At 38.6% G+C, this 15725-nt stretch overlaps 1 protein-coding gene across 4 annotated transcripts in view; it reads left to right on the top strand.

Annotated features, from left to right (window-relative positions):
* MACROD2 (mono-ADP ribosylhydrolase 2) overlaps window positions 1–15725 on the top strand; it is a 2035411-nt gene that overhangs the window by 1885180 nt on the left and 134506 nt on the right. For 3 of the 4 annotated variants that reach the window (XM_036892150.2, XM_036892149.2, XM_036892148.2), the window contains exons 11-12: window positions 2555–2617; window positions 6915–6983. In XM_036892150.2, coding sequence (XP_036748045.2) covers window positions 2555–2617; window positions 6915–6983 — 132 coding nt within the window. The remainder of the gene's footprint in view (window positions 1–2554; window positions 2618–6914; window positions 6984–15725) is intronic. The other variant, XM_036892151.2, reaches the window with a different exon arrangement.

Raw genomic sequence — 15725 nt, 5'->3', positions numbered from 1 at the left:
GAAAGTTATAAACCAGCCAAAATGCCCTTCTAAAAGAGTGAAATGAATGCTAATCTAATTGCCCGAGAATGCATAAACTGGGCTTTGGAAGCAAGACTTCTACACTGGTTCCCCCTGCTGGATTTGAGGATGCACTGTCTTTAGAAATTGAAAGCAATATACCAAACCTTTTCATTTGAGGGCATGTTACTCAAATGGCCAGTCCCGCATTCTTCTAGAATGGATTTACTCCGTGATAAACATGCCAAGTGTTCCTTGAGTTTGCTTCCAAAGGGCAGAAATACTGCAACTAGAACACTGTGCAGACAAGACTCAAAGTGGAAAACAAGAGTGTGACACTTGGATAGCTGCATTAGGGTGTGGGGCAGCATGCACAGAGATAAGGGTAAAAACCCAGTAGGAGCAGATTAGGAAAACAGCCAGATTTAACTTAAGGTGGACTTGGGGGTCTCACCACGAATTTCCTTTTCATGCATTTAGAACTGCTGGAACCAGTTCCTCACCTTCCTGTGGGTTATTTGTTGTTTCTCTTTCCCTGCTTATCTTCCTCTCTTCACAATAAAGCTTTTTTTTACCCCCATTCTGTAGGAGATGTGGTAAGTGGACTAATTTCAAAGGCAGCTGTCTCTGAAGACTTCAAGCCTTTTGTGAAATCTCTGTTAAAGGGTTCATCCATTGGAGAAGACAGAAAAGCTGGCACATTTCCCGGGCTTGACTCAGTGTGTTTGGTGGGAGCAAGGGGGAAAATACTGACCTGGGTTTCTGTCACGTGCTCCTACACCAACTTACCCCTGTTAGGGGAGCCAAGAGCACAGTGCTGGCTATTTCCTTCCTAGAGCAAAAGCCAGTGTCACTGCCTGCTCGGAGAATGAGAGCAGAGAAAATGTCAGATCGTCATGTGGTGCTTGTAAACATGCCATTTGGAACGTTGGGTTTAGGTAGTTACAGAGCTGCCCCAGGCTCTCATATTAAGTTACCTGTGTCCCCATGACAAGTGGCACGGTGCTGGCAGAGGGAATTGTATACATGCTTACGTATTCATTGATTGCATTCCTTCCCCACTTCAGAGTGTCATTCTTAATTATTTTTGTCATGCTATTATAAACTTTCTCACATCAGTTCCAAATGTTTTTCCTTCTACAACTCTGTCTAGTAGGTCATTTTTCAGAACATCTTGGTGAAATGTTTCCCCAGTGCTTCTGAGGCTCTTGTTTTAGCTCTACTAGCTGAGTCATCTTCTGGGGAGGATTCCCCATCCTCTTGCCTCTGGATTAAGAGCTGGTAGTAGTAGCAGATGGAGTGTCAAAGCACTCCAGCAAAACAAGGTTAAGTGATCTGAGCCTGACTGTGGGTCAGGAATTTTTAAAGGGCTGCGCTGGGCGGTTCTTTTTCACCTTGTAGCATTGACTGAGGTCATTCGACTGCATTCAGCGAGCAGCTGGGCTGGACTGGAAGGTGCGAGGAGGCTTCACCCAGGCATCTGGCCCGTCGATGCTCCACCACATGGCCCTTCTCTCTCTGTATTTGTCTCTCTCTCCTTGCTAGGATAGCCTGAGCATTTTTACAACATGGTGGCTGGGTGCCCAGATGAAGAAAGTAGGAAGTTCTAGTCCTCTGAGGCCTTGACATAGAGGACCCAAAACATCACTTCTAAATTTTATTGATCTAAGTAAGTCACAGAACCAATCCAGATTCAAGGAGAGGAGTGATAGATTCCACCACCTGAGAGATAAAGAACCTGTCTCTTTAATCCATAGTAATATATGTTGCTAACTTCTGTGTTTCTGGTTTCTGTACTCTAGCCACATGTTTTATATTTCATTTTTGTGTCTTGATGTAGATTTATCATTTTTAAAAACAACTTCCAAACAAAAAGGGATTTGGAAACCCTCCCAGCAATGACTTATAAAATGCCTGTGTTTTCCTTTGAAAATTTTATGTTTTTCTACACATAAATCCATAGATATATATTACACAATTTAAGGCAAAAGAAAATTTTAACTAGCTTCCAGCATAGAGCCACCTTTGCACCTGTCTAGCTATTTATTTTTCAAGGAGTTATGTACTATGGCATAAACTTGACCCACATAATCTGTTCATGGTGAAATATTTCATAGCATAGATATGTGTAAGTTAAGTGAAAAAAGATTTTTTTCTTGCAGTATATATCAAACAGGAAAATAATGGGCACAGAAATTTAAGTCTCCTTACACAGTACATATTGCTTGAGTTAAGGGATAAAGCAAATTGGAATTAAAATCTGTATTGCATTTTGGGAAATGCTGTGCAGGGAGTGAAATGTTACCAGTACTGCTGAGTGAATTTTGTTTAGTCCGATATTTCATCAAGCAAATCATGTGAGAAGGGACGAATATAAATGTACCTATTTATGTAGGTAATTTTTCTGTTTCATGCCTGACTCCTCTCTCTGCCGTGCTTTGGGGAGTCACGGTACATTGGTTACAATTAATTTCAGTGCTGCATATTAGCCATGAAGAGATATTTCATAAACTGACTTGATGTATTTTTTTTTCCTCTGTGGTTTTCTTGAAAGATGAGAATGGTCCAGAGGAAAAGCAAAGTGCTGAAGATGTGGAAGGGCATAGCCAAGAAGCAGGTGGGCTCACATTTCTTTTGAGGAGTCTCCTAGGCTTCATCCACAGAGGTGAACACTGACTTCACTCAGTTCTATTTTCTAAAAATGCTCATACCTTTCCACCAGGTGAACTTCAGGGTTCATTCAGGTCTCCCTCAAGAAGCCACCAACTCTAAGAACTATGAGTGACAGTGCTTCCAATCAGAAGGGTACATTCTCATTGCTCACTCACCAGTTCCGTGTAATGACAGTTTGCTTCGTGATGCTCTGAGGACGGGCACAGAGGGTGGCGGTACCAAATCAGAGCTTGGTTGAATTAGGGCAGGCCAAAGTTAGCAGATTTAGTTTGAGAGGTAGGGATAAAATGGAAAATGTTTAAAGGAAATAAGGAAGAGGCTTTATCTTCATGAGTGGAGTGCTCTTGACTCTTTTGCATAAAATTCTGAAATGCCACATATTACTTGGCAGGCTATCGGAGATGGTGTCACAAGCCTGACTACCCCCCACACAGAGCTAAAGTGTAAACCAAAGCCTTCCTGACATCTCTGGTCCAAAATAGATGCGTCAATGGGATGTTTATGTGTTCTCTACTACAGATTACAAATTGAACATCTTAAAATAACCCTTAAGACCCAAAGGAGTTCATCATCACCTTTGATTTATCGGCTCTTCTACCCATTTTTGTACGCAGGCATGCTCTCCTTTAAAAGGATGACAAGCACAATTATGCTGTTATCAACATAACCACCAAATAAAAATATATATCTTCCCTTTAGTTTCCAAGTCATTCTCCCAGTTTTAATAAGCCCCACAGAGGGGCATCTTTGAAATTGTGGGCACTGTCTAATGTGTGTCAGGCACATAGGCCATATGCTGAACTCTTGGAAACAGACCAGGTAGTGTGATAAGTTTTTCACTGAAAACTTCCTACATTAACCTTGGAACTTTTGCTACAGAACTGGAATCTTTTATTATTAACCTGGAAGATGGAATTGAAGGAGGCCAATCAGAGAGAGCACTGAAGCAAGGCAGGAAGAACCTCGTGTACCAGCCGCTGGGTCAGCTGGCTCCCTTTGCTGAAATGTAGTCCTTGCAATGAAATGAATTTTTGATACAGCGAACCGTTGTTGTCCACCACCCACCCCCAGCTCATTATGCTCCATGGAAGATGAGTCTTATGTGAAAAGCTGTCACTGCTTTTACTGTTTTGAGCTGACAAGTATTAGTCAACTCACTGCTGACAGCTGAGGCCATTCTCTTGCCGCTGAGGTTTCCCAGGTTTTAGTCATTTACTGCTCTGTCCCAAATTATTTTATCAACATAGATTTTTCTCACCCCTGTTCACGCACACACACACACACAGACATGCATGCACACACATTTGCCTGGGTTTTACTTATTTATCTTTTTCCCTTTAATCAGTTGAGAACAGGCAGTTTCTTATTGGATTTGGGATCATTTTGCCTGTTTAGCAGAGAGTGGTAGAATATAAGCCGGCTTCTCCACCTCTTGAATCAATAGTGTTGTCCCTATAGTATAGACACCTCACAATGTAAGGAGGATCCTACATATATACTCCTGAGGGCCTCCTCTTTCTCTAACAAGTGACCCACTGACTGGTACAGAGTCTAATTGCGGAATTCATCTATGAACTCGGCCAGTGTCAACATTCATTGTTATGTCCACTCTGCCCACTTCATAGCCTCCTTAATCTAAGTGCAGAGAAATCATAGATGCAGTTCTGGCCATTAAAGCCCTTTTGAGCTCCTGTTATGCTTCCAAAATAAAAATAGCTCCTTTCACTCCATATAATTTCCAGCTTCAATTTTGATTATACAACTCCACAGGCCTCTTCTGTATCATGAAAAAGCACAATTTCAAGCCAGCATGATCCAGCAGTTTTCACTGCTGTCATGATCAAATCAAAACAAAGTTGTAAATAACATTCTTCAGTCATTTGAAAAATACACATCAAGGGTTTACTGTGACCCAGGCCCTGTTCTGGGCACTGGGATACAGCGGGAAATAATACAGATACTATCCCTGCTTCCTCGAAGCTTTTCTTACCTTTTCTAATTTTTTGGAGGGGAGGGGTGTGGAGATCCAAAAATAATAGACAAAAAAAGTATAAGGTGACAAATGCCCTGCAGAAAAATGAGATATGTAGAAGGAATACTGAGAAGGCAACTTTCCATTGGCTAGATTTGGGGATGACTCTTTAAAGAAGCAATGATTAAGTGAAACTCAATGATGAGGTAGTAGCAGAGCATTCTAGCTGGAAGGACCAAATAATGCAAATGCCTCAATTTTAGCATGTTGGAGAAAGAAAGCAGAGTGGCTAGAGCATGGTGGATTAGGGGAACATGGTGTGCGATTTGATAAGAGATCAGGACCAGATTGTCTCTGATTCTGTAAGATTTGGTTTCATTAGAACTACAAAGAGAAGCCATTGGAAGTTTTTAAGTGGTGGAGAGACATAGTCTATATTTTAACAAGCTCACTTTCCTGTGAATGAAAAAAATTGGTCCAAAGAGCCAGACTGAGACCAATGAGAAGGATATAGCAGGAAAGTAATGATGGAATTTTTCTGGAAATCGAGACAAAAGGCACTGATGTGTTATGTTCCTGAGATAGAGATTAACAAGATGTGCCAATGGGTTAGATGTGGGATATGGGGTAGAAAGAAATACAGGGTAAGTCCTAGGTTTTTAGCATCAGTAACCACATGAACAAAGGCTCTACTTCTGATGTATGGAAGATTGACCATAGGGCAGTTTTTGCTGAGAAAGTTAGTCAGTTTGGGCCATGATAAATTTGAGAGGTCTCTTAGCCATATGGAATGTCAAGAAGCCAGTTAGTTATGTGAGTCTGGATTTCTAGGAAGAAGTGTGAACCAGCAATACAGGTCTGAGAACATTGGCATATAAATGAGATTTAAAACCATAGAACTGGATGAGGTTTAGTAGAGTGAACATGTAAATAAAGAAAACAAGGGGACCTAGGACACAATGACATCTAGATATGGGTCAACAGGGAAGAATAGACACACATAAGTGTTTCAGGAAGAACTGAGTACTTTCTATGAAATACCACTGACAAATCAAGGTACAAAAAAAGAAGTGACTGTTGAATTTGGCAAAGGGAGGTCATTGGCACCAATGACAGTTTTGGAGGAATACTGAAGTCAGTGGAAAAAGTCATGCAAAGACTATGATGAAGGGAAGTATAAAGCAGTAACATATATAACTCTTGTTCTTACAGGGAGCTTTGCTGTGGAGGGAACTAGAGAAATGGGAGGATGTGACATCAAGGGAAGGTTAATAGTTTGTCCTTTTATATGCAATAGGAGATTGTCACCTAACAAAAGAAAGTGGTTCATCATCTCCAGTTATCCCCCTACTAAAAAAATTGTATTCTCTGTTCCAACAGAAACATGCCCTGAAAGTAATTGTCATAGACATATAGACAGAAGATATGCTAGAAAATACCTGATTTGCCTTTAAGTGTTAGTTGTCATGCATGTATGAGTTGTCTTCAGTTCCATAACCCTGCTACTGCATGAAAAATATACATATTTTTTCCAATTGTCAAGTATTAACTGTTTCAAATGATTCTGATAATCCTTGTCTTAAATTTACTATTTTTATGTTAGTAAGTTATTATCTTGGAAGCTATTATCCTGGAAGCCAAGTGTGAGTGGAGCCACTGCAGTGCTGCTCATAGTGAAAAGAAAGATCAGCTCTGATGAGGTTAATTGCTGCTGTGAGGTGGCCAGGGATCCTTAGTCCCCACTCTCTGCTTGGGTGACATAAAATCTCAAACGGCTTTTGGTACTTTCCTACAAATGGTGCCCTTCTCCTGAGCCTCTGCTCTGACAGCCATCAGATGTGCTCCCTGCCGTCTAAAGCCCAGCATAATGGAGAAATGCTGTGCTAAGAAAAAAACAAACTTTAAACACACACGCATAAAAGCACTTTATAGAAACTTGCAAGGATATGCTTTCACAATCTTTTACTAAAAAAATAATGTACCATTCTTCTAGAGGCAAGGAAGAGGGAAAATGCCAAAGAGTAATAGTATCAACAAATAGTATTCTTCACCACAAATAACTTGTAGTTCATTAGGCTCTGTCTTAATTAACGGTTGTTGTTCAATTAATTATAAAAGGGAGTCACAAACCCTAACACCTTCAAAAACCATTTGGTGTATTAGAGCCTCAAACAGGCTGAGAAGTCCTCTGATGGAGTGGGGAAAGCAGGCAAGAGGGCTCCAGGTAGGCAGTATTAACACTGAGATGCTGTTTCTCTCTGCCTTATAGACGGAGTCAGTGCCGCTGCTGTGCCCAGCCCTGCTTCAGAAGAGGCAGCTGAAGTCTGTAAAGATCAAGGTATGAAGTCACTTACTACATCTAAAAATCACAAACTCTTAGATCATTTGGGTTTTGTTTATTTGAAAAAATGAAGCAGTGAGCGAAGCTATCTAATTGTCTTTAAGCATCTCTATTTTGAACACAAGCAAATATCCCACCCACTGTGTTTATTCCATATCTGGCCTTTTCAGAATTTATGTATACATTTACATTCATTCCTCTGAAAAGTAACTGTTTGTGAAATAAGAGAATGATTGGAGAAATTATGTTTGAAGAAGATGTTTATTTGAAGCACCAAAAATTAGGCAGCTCTGTATACAGCTACTCATCAGGAATTAAGTTCAAAAGAATGGCATTTGGTAACCACCTACCAGAGAGTTCCATGATGCAGACGTAATAAGAAAGGAGAAATGTTTGGAAAACATCCGTAGAAATAAATCTTTGACTAGAATCATTCCTCATTCTATGGACGGTTACCATGAGAAAAGATTGTTGATCCAAGTATCTCAAAAGAAGAAAAAAGTAAAAGAAACTTTTATATAGATTTCACTTAAAATTTGAGGAATAGTGGGGACATTCATGTGCAGATGATAAAGTTAAAGGAAAATAAAATAGTTCTTATTTTCTGTCTGATTAATTGTCCTCACACAAAAAGGTAACGTTATTTGATATTCACCATTGATAACTACTAAAACCCCTTTTGGAATGGTAGACAATATTGTTCTATTTGCACAAATGGACATCTGGCAAACTTTCGTAGAAATATACAATATACGTACCAATTGTTCAAACTTATCACCTGCACGAACTGCATAGTGGGCTTCTCAGAAGAAAGACTATGATGGAGATTAGGGAACAGACATTGATCAGGGAGAGCTCTTGGAATCATCTGTGAAAGGAAAAAGAAAGAAACAGAAGAGGGGAGAGAGAAGGTGAGCTGTGAGGCATTCTCAACAGAAGCAGCAGCTGGTCTAGAGACACCATGACCCTTCCAGATGCTCCATTTGGGGCGACAGAGTCAACCTGTAAAAACCCCCCACTGATAAGTTCTCTGCCTTGGGAAGGGGCTGTGGCCTTGGCAAGGTAGCTCTCCTCCTCTAATGAGGTAACCCTGGAATCCTGAGATGGGACAGGACTGCCTGCAGCTGGGAGAATGTATTCGTCATTCCTTAAGGGAGATCAGACATGTACCATGCTGTTATTTGTGGCGTTCCTTTTCTTGTTCATTGCCAAGTTTTAAATTAATCCCTTGGCATCTCCCTTCATACTATTCAGGTGTGTGTTCTTACATCCCTGGTCTTAAAATGATTGGTATATCTAAAAATGTAAATAATGTCAGATATCCACGGAGGCCCTGACAAGAAACCCGAGGTAATCTTTTAGAGAGAAATACACCTGATCAAGTCAGAGTGAAAAGACAGAAAGTAGTGTCCCTCCTAAGTAAATAATTTTGGATGATCCAGTCATTTAGCTTGTGATAAAAAACTTAAAAGGTCATGAAGTTGGATGGCAATGTTTAGGAAACAAGAGAGATGATCTAATTTAAGTGCTTCAAGCTGAGATTTTTCCTGTTGCGTTGTTTGCTTTGGAGATATCACACCTTTATAGAAACACAGTTTGTGATGTTCCTTGATGCTTTTAGGATCTCACACGATTAATTGCTCACACTAGGATTGTTTTCTTGGAATACTTTCAGGGTTTTTACATAAAACTTTTAGTGGTGGTGGCTCCAACAGTTCTGTCAGATGTCACAAATGCAGTTCCCTAAGAAAACTAAATGTGAAATTTTAAGTATTTTATTGAAGTGAATTATTAATATCCATTAACCTCTTTATCTGGGGGAAAGAAAAGTGTTTTGAAATCCCCATTAGTATGTAATCCAATTTCAATTAAAAATAGAACATATAGGATATGTTTTTGGCCTTTTCCTTCTGAAAAAGCATGTATGGAAGATCACTGGTTTTAATTTTTTATCACTACAAAACTTAGACCAAGTGTCTAATGTTTATGCAAGCATCTTGACTGATACATAGCTTGAATGAAAAAGAAATGAATTTGCCATTGAAATTCTCCAAGATTGAGGTCAAGTGGAGGTTAAAAGGCAGTCATATGTGTTGGGGATCCATTTCAAACATTTGCCGTTATTAGCTTTCATGCAGAAATATATCTCCTCCCCAGTGACACCTGGGCTATTTATGAGCCCTGGAGTTATAAGATCACTTGTAAAATGCTTATCACACACTCAGTTTAAGTGGCAGAACATTTCTGCCCTCCAGGGCTCCTGAAGGTACCCCTGCTCTCCTGCCTTTGTTTTCAGACTTTGATCTTGGGCCAGCATGCTCTTCTTAGGTTTCAGAATCACCAATACTATGGACTAGCTTTTTTTTTCCCCTAATCTAATTCCTAAAGATTTGAGACTCATCAGTTACTCCTACCCTTGCTTTTTGGTTGGCTGGATTTACATTTATTCTAACTTTGGTTCCCACAGGAAACTAGTGCCTTGTTTGCACAAGAGTGCGAACACTGAAAACAAGCAAACAAAAAATGAGCCAACTAATGTCAACTTGGTGTGGGGGATAAGATTTTTAAATTAAAACAGTCGTGTGAAAGTCGAGGAATTTCAAGAGGCTGTGTCTTCTGGGGTATCTTCCCTGCCAGCGATTTTGTCCAAATGTTCTAGACATATTTCCCAATGGGTATCAAGAATGGATGCTTATTGCCCATTTACCCCACATAACTGCTAACAGTGCAAGCTGCTAGCAGAGGGAGGTACACCTGATTGGCTATTGGCTTAAGAGGTAGACTGTGAGCTACAGACTGAAGCCACCTGTTCCCCATGACTCATTACAGCCTCAGTGGGCAGGAGTTGAGCTGGGAAGATGAGATGTGAGGAGGAGAAATGCTGATGAATAATTCATCCACAGTTGGGGGGCTGGGGGTACATGCTAAGGATGCACTGAAATGAACTCCAAGGTAAAGCTGGCCTAAGAAAATACATGTGGGTTGATAGGGGTTCTGAGGATATTTATAAAACAGAGCATACACTTAGCTTTCTTCCTCTGCTGGTCAGAATAATCTGTTTATTTAATGCTATTTTGCACTTTAAACCTAAAAACAAACCCAGGAGTACAAAAAAAAAGGGGGGGAGCTATTTAAGCTAACAAATAGATAGGCAATCAGATGGAGTATAAACACTGGAGTAAAACTCTTATTAGGAATATCAAGTACTCTGGTTGAAAGGCTGCAAAGTTATTATTATTATTATTATTATTATTTAAGATACAGTCTCCTTAATTCAAGAACTCTCTGCTAACATTGTCTCCATACTCAATAGCACATCCTCACTCACAGTCAAGGCCTAGTCATGTTACTGGGGAGAAAAATGTGCTGTTTAAAGACATTCCGATTCTCCTGTCTTATTATTTAATCAGTAGTTAATTTGAATCTGAAGGTCAACTAGACCAAATCATAGGCTCATTAATATTAAAAGCAAGATCAATTAATGCCCAGGTACATGCACACCCAAGCTTGCGTCCCTTTGGAGCACTGCATAAGTCCCATTATTGCTGTTTGGTACTTAATGAAGAGGGATGTCACCTGAAAAAGGACTTCTTAACCCTTGATCTAGTTTCAGACCTCCTAGAGGTCAGAATTTCTGCAGAATGGGGGGAAAGCTACAGGGTACACTCCATATATCCATAAGCTAGAGCAGAGTCAGCCTCGCCAAAGAGAACAAAGGAGAAAGGACGAAGTTCCTTCTGAGGATGCAGACACAGAGATGTGCTGGAAATGCTCACAAACACTCCTAGCCACTGGTCACTGTGAGCCTGGGTCAGTGGTGTCACCTCCAAACATCCCTGAACATCGTTTTCTCTTCCTTGTCTAAATCGTTGGAGAGAAACAAACATTGGGCAACCCATGACACTCCCTTCAGGCTTCGCCCGTCTAATTTTTCTTAGTCTTCTCCTATTCTTGGTATCCACCATCCCCCTACTAAGTCTCCCCACTACCCACCAACGTGGGACAAAGCTGTCCCTTGTCCTGAATCTGCACTGATAGAGTGTCTGGATGCATTGAGCACTGGAGTTATCACTCTTGAATTTTCAGAGTCTGAAATGTGGAATGAAAGCCTCTGCCCTCTGGTAGTTCAGTGAAGGGGAAACAATTAAGATATATGGAGTGTACCCTGTAATCAATGCTTTACATTTATGTACAATGAATTTTTCATTTCACAAAGGTTAAACTGAGACTCAGAAAGGAAGGGAGAAAGGTATGTGCATAAGGGCTGAGGGGAGGAGACTACTTTAATAGTGTTGATCTCTTAGCTAACATATAATCCTCAAAATTAGCTTAGATAATCCTCAAAAATGATAGTATTCTATTCTAACAGTTTTTTTTTTGCTTACAAGAATAATACATATTTACTGTAAAATATTTTAAAATGCAGAAAAATATAAAAGGGAAAAACATAGGGTTATTTTCCCTTTAAGGATTAAATTGTGGGGAAAAAAGTCTTTATTTTATTTCAGCTAACAGTATACCGTGATTATATTGCCATGTTTTTAAATATTCCTCAAAGGCACGATTTTTACTGGAGGCATAATATTTCATCATATGGTTGCCTGACAATTTACATAGCCAGCATTGTAATGTTGGGTTATATGGTTATTTACAGTTTTCTCTCTGTTACAGAATAGTAGGGAAGTGCAGTGCATGCATATGAAATAAATCTTCGTGTGTATCTATGATCAGTTCCTCAGGATAAAAAAATCCTGATTTTTTTTTTTTTGGTGATTTATTAGTGAAAAGTTTAAAACATTTTTATTGCTTACATTTATTTTCTTATTTTGAAAGCAATATGTGTTTATTGTATGGAGAAACAAGCAAAAGAAGAAATGAAAAATATCACCCATAATCTCAATTCCAAGAAATAAAAATTTTCAGTCTTTTTCTAGACTATTATATATATATATATATATGAAGGGTTTTTAGGGTATTCTAAATGCATACCATTTTGACACTGTCTTTTAAACACAACAATAGATTGTGATATTCTTTCCACGTCCTTGTCCTTTGATAGTCTCAATTCATTCAATTGTGTATCCCAATGAATGAATGCCCATAATTTACATACCCAGCCTACATTCTGAGTTGTTTCTTTAGTTTCAGTTTTAAATAATATACTGGCCAGAAACAACTTTTTAATTTTGTAAATATTCATGGTCATTCCTGTAAGAAAATGTGAATAAACAGAAATACACACAAGTCTTCTTTTTCCCTGTAATGAATAGAGTTTATTCCCTTTTGTTGATTCTTTAAATAATATATGTTCATTATAGAAAATTAAAATAGTGAAGGCATATAAGGCATAGAATTTTTTAAACATGCAATCACAGCCCCCTCAGATAACTACAGCTCACATTTTAGGGACCACCTTTTCATGTATCATTTCCTGAAATATGTACCCACACAAAATTTGTGTTGAAATTAATCATATAATGTATGATTGTAATACAATTTCCCCCTCTTTTATTGTTTGCTTGCTTCCCACCCTCCAATTATTCAGTGAGTAAAATACACTGATAAAGAGTCTAATCTCTGATCCCAAATTTCAGAATCCAGATTCCAACTCTATCCTAACCTATATGACCTTGGCCAAATTATTTAGTCTCTGCACCTCAAGTTTCCTCATATATAAAATAGGAATAATAACTCCTCTCCATTACAGTATACTAAGCATTGAAATGAGTCAGTTCGTTTAAACCTGTCAAGGAATGCCTGATCCACAGGAGGAGGCTCAAAAATATTAGCCATTCTTAAATATATAGTCACTTTATAAATACTGTATCATATTCTACACACTTTTCTGAATCTTGTTTTGTTACAGGCACTTGTTGGAATTCCCTCTGAGATATTTTGTGTAGATGTACTTTATTAATTTTAAAACTCCTAAGATATTCCTTTCCTTGGAAGTACTATGCTTTATTCAACCCTTCTCCTGTGATGAGCAGGCACTTTCTTCCCACTTTGTTTCCATACAAAGAACGGTGCGATAGACATCCTTGCCCATGTATCTTTATAAGCAATGCTTTGATTTGTACGAGAAAGATTCCAGGAGTGTGAGGTCTGCTTTGAGGAGTATTTGTTTAAATACATACTACCAATTTGCTTCCCCAGAAGGTTATAACAATTTGTATTTCCATCAGCAATCATTATTTTGTTCTTTCTATTATTTGCTAGTTCAATGAGTATAAAGTAATACCTCATTACTTTTCAAATGTCAGTATTATTATCCCAATTTTGCAGGTAACTGAGGTTCAGAAAGCTTGAGTTACTGGTCCAGTTAACCCAAAAGGTAGAAGCAGAATTTGGAAACCAAGTCTGTCTAAACCCAAAGCCCATGCTTTTCCATTCCACCATGTTACCTCCCACATCACTTTTGGAGCAAGGCATATTCTTTGACTGAGGTGGGGTAGGATGCAGGCAGGTGCAGAGCAGTCAGAGGCAACAGGGGAAAGCTGAGACCCAAGCTAGGTGAGCAGGCCAGTGAGTCTGAGGCAACAGAGCGGGGAGTTTGGAGCCAACCTACATGTAGGGTCCACATCACAACTTTGACCTTCACCTGGGTCCTGCAATGAGATGGGTACACAGAAACCTGAAACTATGTATCCCACCACATACAAAGTTCAAACCCCTTTGCACAACATTCATGATCTTTCTGTACAATCTGCCTCCTTAAAATCATGGCTCCTTAAAATCCCACATGTACCCTGCTCTGTAGCCAAACTCTCTTATTTGTCATTCCAGATGCCCCTGGCCTTCAGCATTCTGCCATCATTCCATCACATCCATTTTATTCAAAATTCAAAGACTCACTTACAGTATTTACCTCCCTTTAATCCTTTGCTCCTCTGTTCCTTTGCTTTCCCTCCGCCTCTGTCTCCCTCTCTCCCTCCTTTCCTTCCTTCTATCAAAAATTATCTGAGCAAACATTTTAATGACAGGAATTATACTAGGTAACACAGGGGAGGGTCACATACATTTTCACCTTGTTTGATTTCTCCCCTCTGCATTACATTTCATTCCGTACAATAGTGAATTGTCTCTTCTACTGTTTTATGTAAGTTTGTAAAATTCGAAAATTGCCATTTGCCCTGTTTCAATATTAGTTATATACATGACTTAGCTAACTCACTTGTATGTAAGTATCTTAAAGCCAGGTACCAAGCTCACTCATGTTCATGTCTTATGCAAAGCCCAACACAATGACTTGCGTGTAGTGGGTCCTTAATACTGGATATATAGCCTACCATGGAAAATAGGTCACTTATAATTTTCCTAAGATCATCGCCACTTTCCCAAAACACTTATTACCATAATTGAGGCCCCAAACAGAGAAAATTCCCTTTCAGAATCTCCCATTTCAGAAGTGAATTTTCTCCAAAATGTCATGGTGCAAAAACACAAAGGTGAATTCAAGCCAATGCCTTCCCTATTTGTTCACTTTCTGACTTGGATATTTTTACCCTATAAGAGAACAAAATTAACTTATCCTAAATGGTAAATATATATTTAGATTATTTGCTCTGGCTGAACCTAGTCATTTATACTTAACTTATGATGAGGCTTTTCAAATGATTTGATTAAATATATTTAACATTGGATTAAATAGGTGAAAGTAGATAAAATCATTTATCTGCTCTTTAATATTAAAAGTATATTTATCTACCATTTAGCATAATTTAAAATATCCTTAAGTGGCAATTGGAAAGCAATTGCAATAGCAGTTGCCTTCCAATTTCACTTTCACATATATATATATTCTTTTTTCTTACAAAATAAGCATAGCTATAATTATATATATTTGTGACAGTAACAAATATATAACTATATATTTGTAACAGTTCAATTATATATATATATATATATATATATATATATATATATATATATATATATATATTGGGACATATTTCTAAAGATCTGGTAAGTGAAGGGCTTGGAAACGAAATCATCCCAGACTAGGATATGGGGATTCTTTGAATGGGGTTGCAAACACCTAAGTCCAGCACACAATTTTGGACCTAAATTTAGATCCAAATAGATCTAAATAATATGAGTATACCTGTTACCTAATTTTAGATTCACTGGCCAAATTTTTTAGTTTTGGGGGTAAACCATGCAGTCTTTATGAGCTTCAGTTTATTTTGGATTCACATCATGACTGCTGTGTGACCTTAGGTAGCTTTCTGAAGGTTGTGCCTTGATTTTTTTCTCTGTAAAGTGGGGAAAATAGTAGCATTTACATCAAGGAGTTGTGGAAACTAAGAGTTAGTATATTTAGAGTGCTTCCAATAGCTTCTCAAATATAGTAAACTTTCAATAGGGGTTGGCAGTGTCATTTCTATATAATTATTTTTATTATTAAATGTATGTTCTTGCTTTAGAATCCTAACCACTCCAAGTAAGACTCCCATATCTCATTGAGCAGTCACCAAATCACCAAATCTATTAACATGTATTAATGTTAGAAAAGCTCAATCACAGGTGACATTCAAAATATTTAACAACAGATGTGGCCCAGACCCTGACCATCAATGTGAGCATATCATACTGGTATGTACTAATATTGAAGAGCAACAGGAATAAACCATAGAGGCAAGCAGCAATGCTTCAAAACTCTCTACTTAGTCTTCATTCGCCAGCAAGGTTTTGATAGCTGGGTAGCTTGGCTTGAATACCAGACATAGACTCCTTTCC

Source organism: Manis pentadactyla, chromosome 5 (assembly GCF_030020395.1).
Source record: "Manis pentadactyla isolate mManPen7 chromosome 5, mManPen7.hap1, whole genome shotgun sequence".
NCBI lineage: Eukaryota > Metazoa > Chordata > Mammalia > Pholidota > Manidae > Manis > Manis pentadactyla.
This window is presented reverse-complemented; position numbering and strand designations above follow the sequence as displayed.